Raw genomic sequence first — 19,364 nt, forward strand, 5'->3', positions numbered from 1 at the left:
TTCGATTATTATTACATGGATTACAAGTGATTGGTATCTTATCGTTACATGTCATGCAATACTGCATGAAAAGGACCCGTTAGTTTATTTACATCATCGCTTATAGGTTTGGATAATGTGGATAGTTTCCATGACAACGGAATGTTAAATTCGAAAACTACTTGGTAGCTCATTTCTTGCATACATGGCGTGTATACTGTGTAAAATTTTGTACTCACATTACTGATACGGCATAACAGTCTTTTTGTGAAATGCTTTCTCTCACCAGATATGAGAATGGTTTCTGTGTCTGCATTAGCTGAGCAACCTAGATTAAATTAAAGGCAATATTAAACTGTAGTCATAATAGATGGTCAGCGGTGCTCAGAATGGATGGTCAGCGGTGCTCAGAATGGATGGTCAGCGGGGCTCAGAATGGATGGTCAGCGGGGCTCAGAATGGATGGTCAGCGGGGCTCAGAATGGATGGTCAGCGGGGCTCAGAATGAATGGTCAGCGGGGCTCAGAATGGATGGTCAGCGGGGCTCAGAATGGATGGTCAGCGGTGCTCAGAATGGATGGTCAGCGGGGCTCAGAATGGATGGTCAGCGGGGCTCAGAATGAATGGTCAGCGGGGCTCAGAATGGATGGTCAGCGGTGCTCAGAATGGATGGTCAGCGGGGCTCAGAATGGATGGTCAGCGGGGCTCAGAATGGATGGTCAGCGGGGCTCAGAATGGATGGTCAGCGGTGCTCAGAATGGATGGTCAGCGGTGCTCAGAATGGATGGTCAGGAGTGCTCAGAATGGATGTTCAAATGGTGTATTTATATTGATTATTCAAGTATGTTTAACTCACCCTATTCATATCGATCCGTCCGTGGTAGCAAGAAAGTGAAAATGGTTCATCGTCTTCAAAAACATCGTTGTAATCGTCTTCTTCATAGGTGTGTTCTGGGGGTAATGGCGGTGCGTAGTTCGGGGTGGCGGATATAGGATCAGACATTTGATCTGCCCTTGATATAGTCTTAACTGGTATCTCATACAAAGAGGCAGATCTTACACAATTCTGATCAAGTCGATTGGATGGTTCCAGACCCACAGATGTCTGCTCTGTGTGTGACTCCACAGTAAGTGATGCATATCCAGGAGACTCGCTTATTTCACCAAGCCTCTGACTTTTAGGGTGTATCAGTAATTTATGTGACACCACCGAGTCAATTTTGTCATCCCACGCAAGACGTTTATTTTGGCTGAGGTCGTAGATGACCATGTCACCTGGTCGAAAGTTTGTTGAACTCATCAACCTATGCAGTGAAAACCGTATGGATGAACCAAGGTCTACGTGTACTATGTGCTTGTTAATACCTTGCACACTAAAGATAACTTCTACCGTTGGTTGGGACATGTTTTCCTGTAATATATTAGTATATGACACAATCAATTAATAGAAATATGATACACACATTCAATATTTATTACTTCCTCAAATGAAAACTATTCGCGTTAACAATAGAGGTTGTGTTACATCCACTGGAGTCAGTTCATGCGGAAGTTAAATAAAGACGCTATTTTTATCACCATAATGCCGACACACCTGATCCGAACTGTAATTCCAGAAAAAATATACACTCATCACTGACAATAATGAACTTAAAGTGCAATCAGAGACACTGGGCTACTTCAATTGCTACCTGTACAAAATACTTCAAATGCGAAGACCTCTAAGTCTTTACGTTAAACGACATAGCAAAGAACATAGCTGAGTCAAGTATATGTACACGTTCTGTGTTCCCTGTACACTGTTGGAATTGCTAGTAGAATATGTGCAAACTTATATTAGCAAATCATGCAATCCGTGAAGCATTGTCATATTATACTCACGTTTTGTGTTACTTTTTAACAAACTACTAATGTGTCCTACGCTATTCCAATAATATCACCCCTACACGGAAGAGTTATAGACAAACCGTACACGGAAGAAGGACATGCAGTCATATCATGAACACGAGGAAGTAAATACTTTTTTTTCGCTACGTCACTACACGGTGTTTGTCCCTGGACACCACGGTATGTGAATTGAGGTCACATTCTGCAGCTCCTTGAGCAGAGTACGATTACGTTTAGAGCGACACGTCTCCAAACAAGCTTACTTACGAACGAGAGACGGTGTGTATTAAACAGACGTACCATTGACAAAACACTTATCTACTCTCATTGTACTAATTATTTGATAATCAAATATATGACACTAATGACAGGTTTGTAGATACGACTAATCCTCATTTTTGACTTGCAAAGAATAGGTCTATTAACAATCAATGGAAAAAAAGACGTAAAGTAATGTGGACTAACAGTGACAAGATAAATAAATCACATACATAAAAACCGGCATTCACGGTCAGTATCACCTATTAGGAATGTTGACATGCATATGAGGAATGTTAACATGCATATTAGGAATGTTAACATGCCTATTAGGAATGTTGACATGCAAATTAGGAATGTTGACGTGCATATTAGAATGTTAACATGCATATAGGAATGTTGACATGCATATTAGAATGTTAACATGCATATTAGAATGTTAACATGCATATTAGGAATGTTGACGTGCATATTAGAATGTTAACATGCATACTAGAATGTTAACATGCATATTGGGAATGTTCACATGCATATTAGAATGTTAACATGGATATTAGGAATGTTGACATGGATATTAGGAATGTTGACATGCATATTAGGAATGTTAACGTGCATATTAGAATGTTAACATGCATATTAGAATGTTGACATGCATATTAGAATGTTGACATGCATATTAGGAATGTTGACATGCATATTAGGAATGTTGACATGCATATTAGGAATGTTGACATGCATATTAGGAATGTTGATGTGCATATTAGAATGTTAACATGCATATTAGAATGTTAACATGCATATTAGAATGTTAACATGCATATTAGGAATGCTGACATGCATATTAGGAATGTTAATATGCATATTAGGAATGCTGACATGCATATTAGGAATGCTGACGTGCATATCAGGAGTGTTGACATGCATATTAGGATGTTAACATGCATATCAGCAATTTTAACATGCATATTAGGAATGTTAACATGCATATTAGAATATTGACATGCATATTAGGAGTGTTGACATGCATATTAGAATGTTTACACGCATATTAGAATGTTTACATGCAGATTAGAATGTTGACAAGCATATTAGGAATGTTGACAAGCATATTAGGAATGTTGACATGCATATCAGGAGTGTTGACATGCATATTCGAATGTTGACATGCATATTAGAATGTTTACACGCATATTAGAATGTTTACATGCATATTAGAATGTTGACATGCATATTAGGAATGTTGACAAGCATATTAGTAATGTTGACATGCATATCAGGAGTGTTGACATGCATATTAGAATGTTAACATGCATATTAGAATGTTGACATGCATATTAGGAATGTTGACATGCATATTAGAATGTTTACATGCAGATTAGAATGTTGACAAGCATATTAGGAATGTTGACATGCATATTAGAATGTTTACATGCAGATTAGAATGTTGACATGCATATTAGGAGTGTTGACATGCATATTAGGAATGTTGACATGCATATTAGAATGTGTACATGCAGATTAGAATGTTGACATGCATATTAGGAGTGTTGACATGCATATTAGAATGTTAACATGCATATTAGAATGTTGACATGCATATTAGAATGTTTACATGCAGATTAGAATGTTGACATGCATATTAGAATGTTAACATGCATATTAGAATGTTGACATGCATATTAGAATGTTTACATGCAGATTAGAATGTTGACATGCATATTAGGAGTGTTGACATGCATATTAGGAATGTTGACATGCATATTAGAATGTGTACATGCAGATTAGAATGTTGACATGCATATTAGGAATGTTAACATGCAACACCTTGTCAAATTTCTTGGACAAATATTTATAATTTATTGGATCCGAATTTGGCATATGATTATTTTTATAATTTGTTTAGTGATATAATTACTAAACATCTACCTAAGAAAATGATTTATTCTGCATCAAAATCATCACAAAAACCATGGTTATCTAAGGGGCTTCTCATTTCAATTAAAACAAAACAAAACATAGACTTTTCTCAAAAACTAAGCGACATAGTCCCAGTTCACCAATTCACATTCAATACAAAATTTATCGTAATATTTTGTCAAAATTATTAAAAATTGCTAAGAAGTCTTACTTTTCTGGCAAGCTGGCAAATGTTATTGGAAATAGCAATAAAACATGGCAGGTTATAAACAAACTGCGGAATAATCAGTCATGTAATGATCGTTTTCCACATAAACTTAGAGTGAGTACTAACCCAGATGAAATTGTGACAGAGGGTAGGGATATTGCTGAGAAGTTTAATTCGTATTTTGTTAATGTTGGTCCAAATTATGCATCTAAAATCAATTGTAATGCCAACTTCAATGATTACCTTGATAGTAGACAATCACATTCATTATTTTTCAGCCCAGTTTGTGCTCATGATATTTTAAAAGAGATCGATAAATTAGATCCTAATAAAGCAGTTGGCTATGACAATATGTTCCCTAAACTTATCAAGCAGGCTGCTGAACAAATTGCTGAACCACTGGCTCATATTTTTAACTGTTCTGTGTACACGGGTATATTCCCTGATAAATTAAAAATAGCCCGGGTTTCTCCATTATTTAAAAAAGGTTGTGCATTTGAAGTTGGTAATTATAGGCCGATATCAGTGTTACCCATTATTAGCAAATTGTTTGAATCTTTAGTAAATAAACAGATGTGTGCTTTTCTAGAAAAATTCCAAATTCTTGATGAAAACCAATATGGATTCCGTAAGCATCACAGCACCAAATTAGCTTTAGTTGACCTTACTGCTGAGATTTCAAAACAAATAGATGACGGTTTTATCACATTTGGTATTTTTCTAGACCTCAGAAAGGCTTTTGACACCATTAACCATACCATATTATTGTCTAAATTACATTATTATGGTATAAGAGGGTCTACTTTGAGTTGGTTTGAATCTTATTTAGAAGACCGCCAGCAATATGTTAATTTAAATAATTGTAATTCTGATTATAAAGTAATTTCTTGTGGGGTCCCACAAGGGTCCATTCTTGGACCACTTTTGTTTTTAATTTATATAAATGATATTGTAAAATCATCCAACACTTTCCAGTTTAGGCTTTTTGCTGACGACACAAATCTGTTTCACTCCGTTAAAAATGATTCTATTGATATTGGCCTACTTAATTCAGAATTGCACATGGTGCAAGGCAAATAAATTAACCATAAATATTGATAAAACAAATTTTATGGTTTTCAAAACAGCTCAAAAGACAAATATGCAAAGTTTATTAAATATTGATAACTCTCCTATTGAACTTGCTTCCTCTGTGCTATATCTTGGTGTCACTCTCGACAGATCACTTACTTGGAGACCTCACATTAATAATATTGTTAAAAAAAATTAGTAAAATGATTGGACTCATTTCATATCTGCATCACTACCTACCCAAATCACTTATAATATTACTATATAATTCACTCATTCTTCCACACATAAGCTATTGTATTGAAATATGGGGCAACACTTTTAGTACCGTTATAAATCCAATTTTAAAATTACTGAAAAAATTTATTCGCTTAGCCACTTTTTCAAATCCCCGTGCAAGTAGCTCACAACTCTTTAAAAGATTGTGCATTCTTGATGTGCATAAATTATGCAAGTTCCAAACGTGCATGTTTATTTATGACCTGAAGGGCGATCGTTATGCTCGTTCTCTGGGTCATTATGCCTCTTCAATCTCTCACTCTTATTTGACACGTTCAGTTATTTCTGACAAACTTGAAATTCCAAAAGTAAAACTAAGCTCAACTAAAAACAGTTTAACATATTCATTAGTAAAACACTGGAATGATCTTCCAATTTCCATTAAAACATTAACATCAAGAAATCGCTTCAAGCTTACCCTAAAACAATTTCTTTTAAATAATTGAACATCAATTTTATTGTTATTTCTCTATCATTCAATTTACAGTATTGTCATTTCACTATTACCACCATATTTCATATAATTTTTCTCCTTATGTATTATGTACTCTTAAACAATATATTAATATGATTTATGAATTCACTGTCCTTATCAGTTTTTTTCTGCTATCAGTGAATATGCAAGGGCTAGAGACTAGATTAGTTCTACTAGAACTACCTCTCTTGTCCTCGCCAGATAGTTATGTATATCTCTATCTTCGTTTTGTACTTTGTAATGTAATTTATCTGGTGAAATAAAATTGTATTGTATTGTATTGTATTGTATTGTTATTGTAAATATGTATTGTCTCCATCAGTACACGTGGCAAAATTTCGGGTGTCTGGGTAGTTTCTACCTGTAGCATAAAAATAGTGTTGAATATTTAACACGCTTTTGTACCCCAGGTACAACACTCATACCTGTCAAATTTGTATTGGTCCAACAATAAAGCATATTTACTGGTAAGTCAAATAAACAAAATAAAACAAATGAGCATCATCAATACCCTTACAATCCAAGGAAGAATTACACAGCAATCATTCCAGCATTAGTATAGTTACACATTCTGCCAAAAAGCATAATTGCAAACTATGAATATATAATTAAGTGGATGTAAATAGTCTGGTGATAATAGCTATAATAGCGAAATATATAGTGGCATTTATCAGAAATATAAAACAAGCAGCCTATCGGCTGAGATAGCTCCGCTGTTAGCAATGCACATTTCAATTAAAGAACTGAAGACATCATTAGAAAATGAACAATATGAATAGTATCAAAGCAATCGGACTTACAGTTTTTAACAAGAAGTCGAAAATATCACTATTTACCAAAAATGACAAAAATATTCACCAAAATTAGAGAACTGAAGATATCATCACAAAATAAACAAATCTGAGAAAGGTCTACATGTAGTATCTATATATGTAATATCAAAGCAATTGGACTATTGGTTTTTAACAAGAAGTCGAAAATATCATTTTTTACCAAAAATTACAAAAATATTTACCAAAATTAGAGAATTGAAGATATCATCACGAAATGAACAAATCTGAGAGAGGTCCACATGTAGTACCTATATATGTAGTATCAAATCAATTGGACTTGCGGTTTTTAACAAGAAGTCGAAAATATCACTTTTTACCAAAAATGACAAAAATATTCACCAAAATTAGAGAATTGAAGATATCAATATGAAATGAACAAACCTAAGAGAGGTCTACCCAAGGTACATATACACCAAGTATCAAAGCATTCAGGCTTGTAGTTTTCAAGAAGAAGTCGAAAAAGTAAAACATTGACACGGACGACGGACGACGACGACGGACGACGACAATCACTCGTATGATAAGCTCCGCTCGACAAAGTCGACAGCGGAGCTAAAAATAATTGTTTTTACCATTTTATTTTGTTGTAAAATATAAAAATATCTGAAAATTTACTTTAATGCATGTACTATGATGTACAAATTAAAACTAACACAAGATATATTGCATTTTCAACTCATGATAGTATCAATAATTGTTGTCTTGTCTCAATCAGCATAATTAACATATCTAGATTGGTCCCACTAACGTTCTCATAGATAATTATTTTTTTATTTCTCCTTATTGGATTTTAAATGATGTAAGAGTACATCAATGGAGCAAAAATTATCCTCTCGTGTTGAACCTGTCACAGGTAGACACTGTTTAAGGCAGTATATGTCTAAGCCTTTATTGGTCTTCTGAGATTATCTTATCTTTTGGTTTCCTCAGTAGCAGGTTTTCATTCACCTATAAAACATCTTCAGCCCTGTGGTAAATTCCTATGTAAGTTGGTCCAAGTCTATCTATCAATTTTCAAAAGCGTGTATGAGTAGTTCCACTGTGTTATAATCCTGGCCCGAGTACTACGTCAGCTCTTCACTACAATGCAGTATACCAGTTGAAATCATTCAGGTACCCGGAAAACAGGACAAGCTCCGCATATGTCTCTTACGTTCAATATGTTAGCTTTGAACAACATATATCCCCCATGTCTGCTTTTTGTCTACCACTACCACATTAAATGTATTTGAATTCCTCTTTGGCAGAAAGTTCTGTTCCAATTCAGTTGGGCTATTTTGCAAATCAATATTTGTATATTTAGGAATTTTATTCATTCTTGTGTAGTCTCACTTATTCACATATTTATAATGTGATTTTGTAAATAGTATGTACTATACATGAACGTTATTATGCATGCTGTCTGGTTGCTTAGCAACCTTGTCAGGGAAAGAGGCTAATTGACATAGTACATAGCTTTAAGTTGATAGTTTATTGTTATTGTTTCAGTATTGTGGGCATCCACAATACCTTTCAAAGTTTCACAAATGTTTGTAAACTATGGGAAACATGTTTTAAATTTATATACACACAATGAAGTTGAACTAAGTATAATTTGTCTGTCAATCATGTGAAAATAAATGGTGTCACATTAAATTATACTTGATCCTCTAAACATTATTCAGTTCTATTCATTGAGAGATTGGTTAAAAGAGTTACGTAGTGCTTTTCATATATTTGGTCCTGGAGGTATTTTATAAAGGTACTTTATTTTCAAAATTTTTCTTGGAATGATGAACATATCGAAAATCAATAAAAAAAATCCAATATAATAACATCATTGCTGCACATAACTGCAAACATTTGAGTGTCATATTTTAACAATGTAATAAAAAAATTATGACATATTAATGACTGGTGCTGTATCAAGAGTCAACCATCTCACCAATCAAATATTTGGCATGAGGTTAAAAATCGTTAAAAGGATAATGTACATGGTTCCTGAAACTAAAAATAAAAATAGTATTATATATTAATATTAATATGAAATTGAATATCACAATGAAATGCAATGTTTTCATTATATAGAGCCCCTTTAAAATTGGTGGTGATATCAGAATCCCTGATGCAAATAATTACAGTATTGTCTAATGTATATCAAGTTCACATGCTTCTAATATAATATTTATTAAAATGGGGACTGTAAGTAAGTGGTTAGCATGATGTATGAATAACATTAGTTTTTGATTCCTATTTTAGAAACATGTTGTTTAAAATTTTAGAATTGCATATACGGTAATACTGTTTGTGGAAACATGTATTATCAAGGTATCAGTGCTTGGAGTCAACAACCGAACTAACAGGATTGCGAATACAACTATGTAATATCAATGAATAAACCCATTATGACTCGATGGTTCTCGTTAGGAAATCCTGGTCACTTTGATTACCACACCAATGGTGTTATCTTACGTAACTAAATAGACTTGTGGCTAAATGTTAACAAGACGAAATGTTAGCAAGTGTCATACATGTCATTAAATGCAGATGACACACAAAATGACCTCCAATTACGCTAATTGAGTGGGCAAATATTTATGAATCATAGACGAAGTCTCGAAATGTGCCACTAAGGCACACAGGAATAGCTATATAATAATAATAAAAATAATAATAATAAGACAAAGGTTGTGTTCCTACCTGAGAGAAATTACATGTTATTACTAAATACATGATTATGTGGTACTTTCCATATAATCACAGTCCCTCAACAAAGATATAAAACATATTAAAATTGTCTGCTAACATATCAATACTGCAGAAGTAGTACAAATGTAATGTTACCACGAGAGTCATTGGAAGAAGATGTCAGCACACCAAATGTTTCCACTTAGGACTGTAAAATGTCTCATACACTACATATTGCGTTAACTAATGACATCAACACCATGATTCTAATTCTGATAACCTGCTTTGTTTGAAATATTGGCAGACAAGTTTTGTTTTAAATGTTGAAAGGCCAGCTTGGTTGGAAATGTTGATAGGCCAACTTAGTTGGAAATGTTGATAGGCCAACTTGGTTGGAAATGTTGGAAATGTTGAAAGGCCAGCTTGGTTGGACATGTTGAAAGGCCAACTTGGTTGAAAATTTTGATAGGCAAACTTGGTTGGAAATGTTGAAAGGCCAACTTGGTTGGAAATGTTGAAAGGCCAGCTTGGTTGGAAATGTTGATAGGTCAACTTGGTTGGAAATGTTGATAGGTCAACTTGGTTGGAAATGTTGAAAGGCTAGCTTGGTTGGAAATGTTGATAGGCCAACTTGGTTGGAAATTTTGATAGGCCAACTTGGTTGGAAATGTTGAAAGGCCAACTTGGTTGGAAATGTTGAAAGGCCAGCTTGGTTGGAAATGTTGATAGGCCAACTTAGTTGGAAATGTTGATAGGCCAACTTGGTTGGAAATGTTGATAGGCCAACTTGGTTGGAAATGTTGAAAGGCCAGCTTGGTTGGAAATGTTGATAGACCAGCTTTTTTCCAAACTAATTCTGATAGACCAGCTTTGTTTGAAATGTTGATGGACAAGTTATATTATGTATAACCAACATAGTGTTCCTTGCAACAAAAGCACATTGTCACTTCTAACTTTGGAACAATGAAATGTAATTTTTTTATGAAACTAATGTGGTGGAGCATTGGCTGTTGTGACCTTCAAACTGATACCAAAACAAATAAAAATAATATTTCCTAGAAATAGCAAGAAAAGTCTATTCAGGAACATAACCTTTGTCCTATGTTTACATTTATTTTTATTCATACACTTTTGGCGATATTACTATTTAATTACTTAATTGTAAATTAATATTTGTTGTAGTCAGCATTATGGTAGTCCTTTTTTCAGTAGAAATATTGCTTCAGTATTGGTCCAAGTGAAAAATTAACATAGATGACACACATTCCATAACCACTAAAGTGAATTTGTTTCCAGTCTGGTATTCAATATAGCACCATTTTGGGGAAATAATATAAAGAACAGGTTCCCACACACCCTATTATTACAAGTTAAGTTGATGATAGTTTACATTGTACATATTGCCCATGAATGATTATTTTTGGTGTGTGACTTCTATTTTTGATTGTTTTACATAAGATCAAAATCAACTTACCATGACCAAAATGAGTCTTGTGAATGACGCCAATTACGATTGAGTTGCTCCATAGATCTTATATCTTCTAGAGTTATCTTAAAATCACTTATCTGTAAACAGTAAGTAAATCACAGCTTATAATTTAATCAAACTAAGTCTTGTCTTTAATGTGGAGTGGATCAGTTTCAACATTGAAGTATGTATGCAAATGACGTTACACTTCAATAATTGTTTATTTTGATTGATATCCAAGCTACTGGGTTTTATTACCACAAAGACACTGCATTATATAAAAATACTATGACATGAATATATTACCAAACGATTTATGAGTTCACTTCAGCCTTATATATATATTATGTATATATACACTTTTATAACTGCAACAAGTTGTTATTATCAGAGCATGATAGTTTCCATAAGCTGGTTCAAGTCAGTGGAGTACACTCAATGAATACTGATTTACTCAGACAGTACAACACATCACAACAATAAAAGTGTTCCAATGTAAATTTTTAAGGCATACATTTAGGGAAAGAACACAGCATATTTGATGTATACCTCAATATTCTCTTTCATCCTCTTGGGGTTTATGCTTTTCGGAATTACTGCACATCCACGATCAACACAAAATTTCAATAGAATTTGTGCCGGAGATTTTTTGTGTTTTGCAGCTATAGCTTTCACAATCGGCTCCTCTAGCATATTAGGCTCTCCTTTTACCAATCTGTAATATTGATTAAGTTATGAAAAATGAAAACTTGGTCTATAGTGTAATACATCACTTGCATTACCCACTTATTTCCAAGCAGTTCATTTAGTTACTGAGAATAAGTAGAATAAGAGAATAAGTTAATTACTATACAAGGTTGGAAGTTTTTAAAATTCACAGATGTGACCCAGCATCGTTTATTGATTACCATTGAGTCAATCAAATGCATTTAAGGACTGTGTTTAGTTTTAGAACATTGTCAAACAATGATGTCAAACGTTCAATCTGCTTACATTGACAAATGACATCACTGGGATTTCTATTACATGGAAATATTGATAATTAGCACTATATCATTTTTTACACTGGATTCTAATGATGTATTGAATAGAAATCTGATATAAGCTGTTATCACCTGAAATTACATAATACATCACAAGCAATAGTGGCATTCACGTTAGAGATCTCGGCACATGCCTAGACTTGGGGCTGAGTCTGTCGAGTCGAATCGTGCCGAATTTTTTTTATCTCGATCCTGATAGATGCTCAGACCAAATCTTGTCATGAGATTTGATTCCTGAATGTTCGACACAAGCCAAAATTACGCGCTCTGTGGTGAATTTAAGATAACATTTACTGATTCATACTAGTATGACATGACGATGGAGAGAATTGAAGCTATGAATGGGTGGTGCTGTAGTAAGGAATTAAATAAATGCAGAACGTTGTCGGTGACGCATATTTATGTGCTGCTGCAACTGTGTTTTTATTGTCAAGCTAAATCAACTGAATCTTCTTTGTCATTCATGTGCACGATGAAGAAATAAAATAACAACAAATGGATATACAATATATCAATTATTATTATCATCATATTCGTATCGTTTTCCATGTTTAGATCAAATAATAGATTGAAGAATGAGGGCGTGATTTTGGTACGAGTCCCAAGTGCGTCCTAACTAACGTGACACAACTGCTGTAATCCCTCTGCAAACACAAAAAATTACATTACGTGCCGATATTTTTTAACGTGAATGTAACATTAATGTGCACGTGGTCACATTGTTATAATGAGGCAATATGGTAATATTGAATGATGACTATTTAGATGAAATTTGATAATTCAATAGTGCACATGCATTATAAGTATTTTTCAAGATATACTTGTATATGTCAGTAGAATAACCAAAACTTAGATTTGTGGTTGGATTTTAGCGAGAATCATACAATGATTTTACTAAATGTATTTTTTTTGAAAGACAACATCAAGGGAGAAGTAATTCGTCAAGCTTCAACTTCATATTCAAATCATGTTAAATTATTTTGACTTGTAACTATGGTTACCTGACAAATTCAAATCCAATTAGAGATATAAATACCTATGTGTATTTTTACAATTTATGTATTTTTTGTTATCTACAGTTCATCATCAATACACCAATGTTTAAATGTCAGCTCTTGTAATTAGTATGTATAATTCAAAATATAAATAATTAATATGTGTAATGAGGTTAGCTTTAAGGTATTCTTTTGCCTGACAAGACATATAGATGTATCTATGCATTCACACATTATGTTTAAAATTACACTGTAACTAATGCAATATACCCACCCTGGTCTACCAAGTGCAGTGTGACAAGTAACAGTGATATTTCTTGCATAACACCACGCAATTAACTCAGTTTGAGCATTATACGGATGCACTTCAATCTGCAAATATTCAAAACTTGTGAAATTTATTAAACAATAACAGATTTGCTAACAAGAATACAATTGTCTGATGTACAGTATAATTTACCCTATAACAATTACAGTATACTTGGACCTTTAAAGTTTACTTCCTACAGTAGTCTAATGTACAGTAGACGATGACCTATAAAGTCTACTTCCTACAGTAAACTAATGTACAGTAGACGATGACCTATAAAGTCTACTTCCCACAGTAGACTAATGTACAGTACACTGTGACCTATAAAGTCTACTTCCTACAGTGGTCTAATGTACAGTAGACTATGACCTATAAAGTCTACTTCCTACAGTAAACTAATGTACAGTAGACTGTGACCTATAAAGTCTACTTCCCACAGTAGTCTTATACACAGTAGACTGTGACCTATAAACTCTACTTCCTACAGTAGTCTAATGTACAGTACACTGTGACCTATAAAGTCTACTTCCTACAGTGGTCTAATGTACAGTAGACTATGACCTATAAAGTCTACTTCCTACAGTAGACTAATGTACAGTATACTGTGACCTATAAACTCTACATGTACTTCCTACAGTAGTCTAATGTACAGTAGAATGTGACCTATAAACTCTACTTCCTACAGTAGTCTAATGTACAGTACACTGTGACCTATAAAGTCTATTTCCTACAGTAGTCTAATACACAGTACACTGTGACCTATAAAGTCTACTTCCTACATTAGTCTAATGTACAGTAGAATGTGACCTATAAACTCTACTTCCTACAGTAGTCTCATGTACAGTAGACTGTAACTTATAACGTCTACTTCCTACAGTAGACTAATGTACAGTATACTGTGACCTATAAACAGTAGTCTAATGTACAGTAGACTGTGACCTATAAACTCTACTTCCTACAGTAGTCTAATACACAGTAGACTGTGACCTATAAACTCTACTTCCTACAGTAGTCTAATGTACAGTAGACTGTGACCTATAAACTCTACTTCCTACAGTAGTCTAATGTACAGTAGACTGTGACATAAAAACTCTACTTCCTACAGTAGACTAATGTACAGTAGACTGTGACCTATAAACTCTACTTCCTACAGTAGTCTAATGTACAGTACACTGTGACCTATAAGTCTATTTCCTACAGTAGTCTAATACACAGTAGACTGTGACCTTTAAACTCTACTTCCTACAGTAGTCTAATGTACAGTACACTGTGACCTATAAACTCTACTTCCTACAGTAGTCTAATGTACAGTAGACTGTGACCTATAAACAGTAGTCTAATGTACAGTAGACTGTGACCTATAAACTCTACTTCCTACAGTAGTCTAATGTACAGTAGACTGTGACCTATAAACTCTACTTCCTACAGTAGACTAATGTACAGTAGACTGTGACCTATAAACTCTACTTCCTACAGTAGTCTAATGTACAGTACACTGTGACCTATAAACTCTACTTCCTACAGTAGTCTAATGTACAGTACACTGTGACCTATAAACTCTACTTCCTACAGTAGTCTAATGCACAGTACACTGTGACCTATAAACTCTACTTCCCACAGTAGCCTAATGTACAGTAGACTGTGACCTATAAACTCTACTTCCTACAGTAGTCTAATGTACAGTACACTGTGACCTATAAACCCTACTTCCTACAGTAGTCTAATACACAGTAGACTGTGACCTATAAAGTCTACTTCCTACAGTATTTTAATGTACAGAAGACGGTGACCTATAAACTACTTCCTACAGTAGTCTAATGTACAGTAGAGTGTGATGTAAGCATGCTTCCTAATATATGGTATATTATTTATTGCTATGCTTGTAGTCTGCACTTGAAACCATCAATATTTACCTGATTATTAACTGGTTTATATTTTGCCATATTAAGAATACGTTCCAGTTGTGCGTGATTGAAGTTGGAGACGCCAATGGAGCTGACCAAACCGTCATCGACTAACTTTTCCATTTCCTTATATCAATCACACAGTTGAGTTAAATTATGTTCCAATAAGTTATGCATGTTGCAATAAGTTAGTCATCTATCTCGACAATTAACAATTCTCAGTTTAGACTTTTCAACAGCAGGTTAATAAAACACGAGTTTCAACTACACCAGTGAAATGAAACCATTCAGACCATTGTTTTGAGTTATGATACAGTACATGTTTATCATGAAAATCAATGATTGTTACATTTTCGAAATCAATGAACTATACCACAATATATATGTAATTACATGCATGTGACACTAATAACAATAATAGAACAAACCAATAGTTGTTCAGCTGTTCGGGTACGCATTGGCCAATAGTTGTTCAACTGTTCAGGTACTCATTGGCCAATATTTGTTCAGCTGTTCAGGTTTTTATTGGCTAATAGTTGTTCAGCTGTTCAGGTACGCATTGGCTAATTGTTCTTCAGCAGTTCAGGTACGCATTGGCTAATAGTTGTTCAGGTGTTCAGGTACGCATTGGCTAATTGTTCTTCAGCTGTTCAGGTACTCATTGGCCAGTGGTTGTTCAGCTGTCCAGGTACTCATTGGCCAGTGGTTGTTCAGCTGTCCAGGTACTCATTGGCCAATAGTTTTTCAGCTCTTCAGGTACGCATTGGCTAATTGTTCTTCAGCTGTTCAGGTACGCATTGGCTAATAGTTGTTCAGCTGTTCAGGTACGCATTGGCTAATTGTTCTTCAGCTATTCAGGTACTCATTGGCCAGTGGTTGTTCAGCTGTCCAGGTACTCATTGGCCAATAGTTGTTCAGCTGTTCAGGTACTCAATGGCCAATAGTTGTTCAGCTGTTCAGGTACTCATTGGCCAATAGTTGTTCAGCTGTTCAGGTACTCATTGACCAATATTTGTTCAGCTGTTTAGGCTTTCATTGGCTAATAGTTGTTCAGCTGTTCAGGTATGCATTGGCTAATTGTTCTTCAGCTGTTCAGGTACTCATTGGCCAATAGTTGTTCAGCTGTTCAGGTATGCATTGGCTAATTGTTCTTCAGCTGTTCAGGTACGCACTGGCTAATAGTTGTTCAGCTGTTCCGGTACGCATTGGCTAATTGTTCTTCAGCTTTTCAGGTACTCATTGGCCAATAGTTGTTCAGCTGTTCGGGTACTCATTGGCCAATAGTTGTTCAGCTGTTCAGGTACTCATTGGCCAATATTTGTTCAGCTGTGCAGGTTTTCATTGGCTAATAGTTGTTCAGCTGTCCAGGTACTCATTGGCCAATAGTTGTTCAGCTGTTCAGGTACTCATTGGCCAATAGTTGTTCACATGTTCAGGTACTCATTGGCCAATGGTTGTTCAGCTGTTCAGGTTTTCATTGGCCAATCGTTGTTCAGCTGTTCAGGTACGCATTGGCTAATTGTTCTTCAGCTGTTCAGGTACTCATTGGCCAATAGTTGTTCACCTGTTCAGGTACTCATTGGCCAATAGTTGTTCAGCTGTTCAGGTACCCATTGGCCAATAGTTGTTCACCTGTTCAGGTACTCATTGGCCAATAGTTGTTCAGCTGTTCAGGTACTCATTGGCCAATAGTTGTTCAGCTGTTCAGGTAATCATTGGCCAATAGTTGTTCAGCTGTGCAGGTACTCATTGGCTAATAGTTGTTCAGCTGTTCAGGTACTCATTGGCCAATAGTTCTTCAGCTGTTCAGGTACTCATTGGCCAATAGTTGTTCAGCTGTTCAGGTATGCATTGGCTAATTGTTCTGCAGCTGTTCAGGTACGCATTGGCTAATAGTTGTTCAGCTGTTCAGATACTCAATGGCCAATAGTTGTTCAGCTGTTCAGGTACTCATTGGCCAATAGTTGTTCAGTTGTTCTGGTTTTCATTGGCCAATAGTTCTTCAACTGTTCAGGTACTCATTGGCCAATAGTTCTTCAGCTGTTCAGGTACGCATTGGCCGATAGTTGTTCAGCTGTTCAGGTATGCATTGGCTAATTGTTCTGCAGCTGTTCAGGTACTCATTGGCCAATAGTTGTTCAGCTGTTCAGGTACTCATTGGCCAATAGTTGTTCAGCTGTTCAGGTACTCATTGGCCAATAGTTGTTCAGCTGTTCAGGTACTCATTGGCCAATAGTTGTTCAGTTGTTCAGGTACTCATTGGCCAATAGTTGTTCAGCTGTTCAGGTATGCATTGGCTAATTGTTCTGCAGCTGTTCAGGTACGCATTGGCTAATAGTTGTTCAGCTGTTCAGGTACTCATTGGCCAATAGTTGTTCAGCTGTTCAGGTACTCATTGGCCAATAGTTGTTCAGCTGTTCAGGTACTCATTGGCCAATAGTTGTTCAGCTGTTCAGGTATGCATTGGCTAATTGCTCTTTAGCTGTTCAAGTACGCATTGGCTAATAGTTGTTCAGCTGTTCAGATATTCATTGGCCAATAGTTGTTCAGCTGTTCAGGTTTTCATTGGCCAATAGTTGTTCAGCTGTTCAGGTACTCATTGGCCAATAGTTGTTCAGCTGTTCAGGTACTCATTGGCCAATAGTTGTTCAGATGTTCAGGTACTCATTGGCCAAATGTTGTTCAGCTGTTCAGTTACGCATTGGCTAATAGTTGTTCACCTGTTCAGGTATGCATTGGCTAATTGCTCTTTAGCTGTTCAAGTACGCATTGGCTAATAGTTGTTCAGCTGTTCAGATATTCATTGGCCAATAGTTGTTCAGCTGTTCAGGTTTTCATTGGCCAATAGTTGCTCAGCTGTTCAGATATTCATTGGCCAATAGTTGTTCAGCTGTTCAGGTTTTCATTGGCCAATAGTTGTTGAGCTGTTCAGGTACACATTGGCCAATATTTGTTCAGCTGTTCAGGTATGCATTGGCCAATAGTTGTTCAGCTGTTCAGGTATTCATTGGCCAATAGTTGTTCAGCTGTTCAGGTATGCATTGGCTAATTGTTCTTCAGCTGTTCAGGTACTCATTGGCCAATAGTTGTTCAGCTGTGCAGGTACGCATTGGCCAATAGTTGTTCAGCTGTTCAGGTATTCATTGGCCAATAGTTGCTCAGCTGTTCAGATATTCATTGGCAAATAGTTGTTCAGCTGTTCAGGTTTTCATTGGCCAATAATTGTTCAGCTATTCAGGTACACATTGGCCAATAGTTGTTCAGCTGTTCAGGTATGCATTGGCCAATAGTTGTTCAGCTGTTCAGGTATTCATTGGCCAATAGTTGCTCAGCTGTTCAGATATTCATTGGCCAATAGTTCTTCAGCTGTTCAGGTACGCATTGGCCAATAGTTGTTCAGCTTTTCAGGTACTCATTGGCCAATGGTTGTTCAGCTGTTCAGGTTTTCATTGGCTAATAGTTGTTCAGCTGTTCAGGTACTCATTGGCCAATAGTTGTTCAGCTGTTCAGGTTTTCATTGGCTAATAGTTGTTTAGCTGTTCAGGTATGCATTGGCTAATTGTTCTTCAGCTGTTCAGGTTCTCATTGGCCAATAGTTGTTCAGCTGTTCAGGTACTCATTGGCCAATAGTTGTTCAGCTGTTCAGGTACGCATTGGCTAATAATTGTTCACCTGTTCAGGTACTCATTGGCCAATAGTTGTTCAGCTGTTCAGGTATTCATTGGCTAATAGTTGTTCAGCTGTTCAGATACGCATTGGCCAATAATTGTTCAGCTGTTCAGGTTTTCATTGGCCAATAGTTGTTCAGCTGTTCAGGTTTTCATTAGCTAATAGTTGTTTAGCTGTTCAGGTATGCATTGGCTAATTGTTCTTCAGCTGTTCAGGTTCTCATTGGCCAATAGTTGTTCAGCTGTTCAGGTATGCATTGGTCAATAGTTGTTCAGCTGGTCAGGTATTCATTGGCCAATAGTTGCTCAGCTGTTCAGATATTCATTGGCCAATAGTTGTTCAGCTGTTCAGTTACGCATTGGCTAATAGTTGTTCACCTGTTCAGGTACTCATTGGCCAAT

At 35.7% G+C, this 19,364-nt stretch overlaps 1 protein-coding gene across 2 annotated transcripts in view; it reads right to left on the minus strand.

The window, feature by feature from the left end:
- Nucleotides 1–8,363: 8,363 nt before the first annotated feature.
- LOC102805775 (1,5-anhydro-D-fructose reductase-like) overlaps nt 8,364–19,364 on the minus strand; it is a 48,503-nt gene continuing 37,502 nt past the window's right edge. Inside the window, exons 5-9 of one of the 2 annotated variants that reach the window (XM_085496613.1) lie at nt 15,304–15,420; nt 13,355–13,452; nt 11,592–11,757; nt 11,049–11,140; nt 8,364–8,893 (exon numbers count right to left, since the gene is read on the minus strand). In XM_085496613.1, coding sequence (XP_085352739.1) covers nt 8,854–8,893; nt 11,049–11,140; nt 11,592–11,757; nt 13,355–13,452; nt 15,304–15,420 — 513 coding nt within the window. In that variant the 3' untranslated portion in view covers nt 8,364–8,853. The remainder of the gene's footprint in view (nt 8,894–11,048; nt 11,141–11,591; nt 11,758–13,354; nt 13,453–15,303; nt 15,421–19,364) is intronic. The other variant, XM_085496614.1, reaches the window with a different exon arrangement.

This window comes from Saccoglossus kowalevskii, chromosome 3, assembly GCF_978046115.1.
Source record: "Saccoglossus kowalevskii chromosome 3, keSacKowa6.1, whole genome shotgun sequence".
Lineage (NCBI taxonomy): Eukaryota > Metazoa > Hemichordata > Enteropneusta > Harrimaniidae > Saccoglossus > Saccoglossus kowalevskii.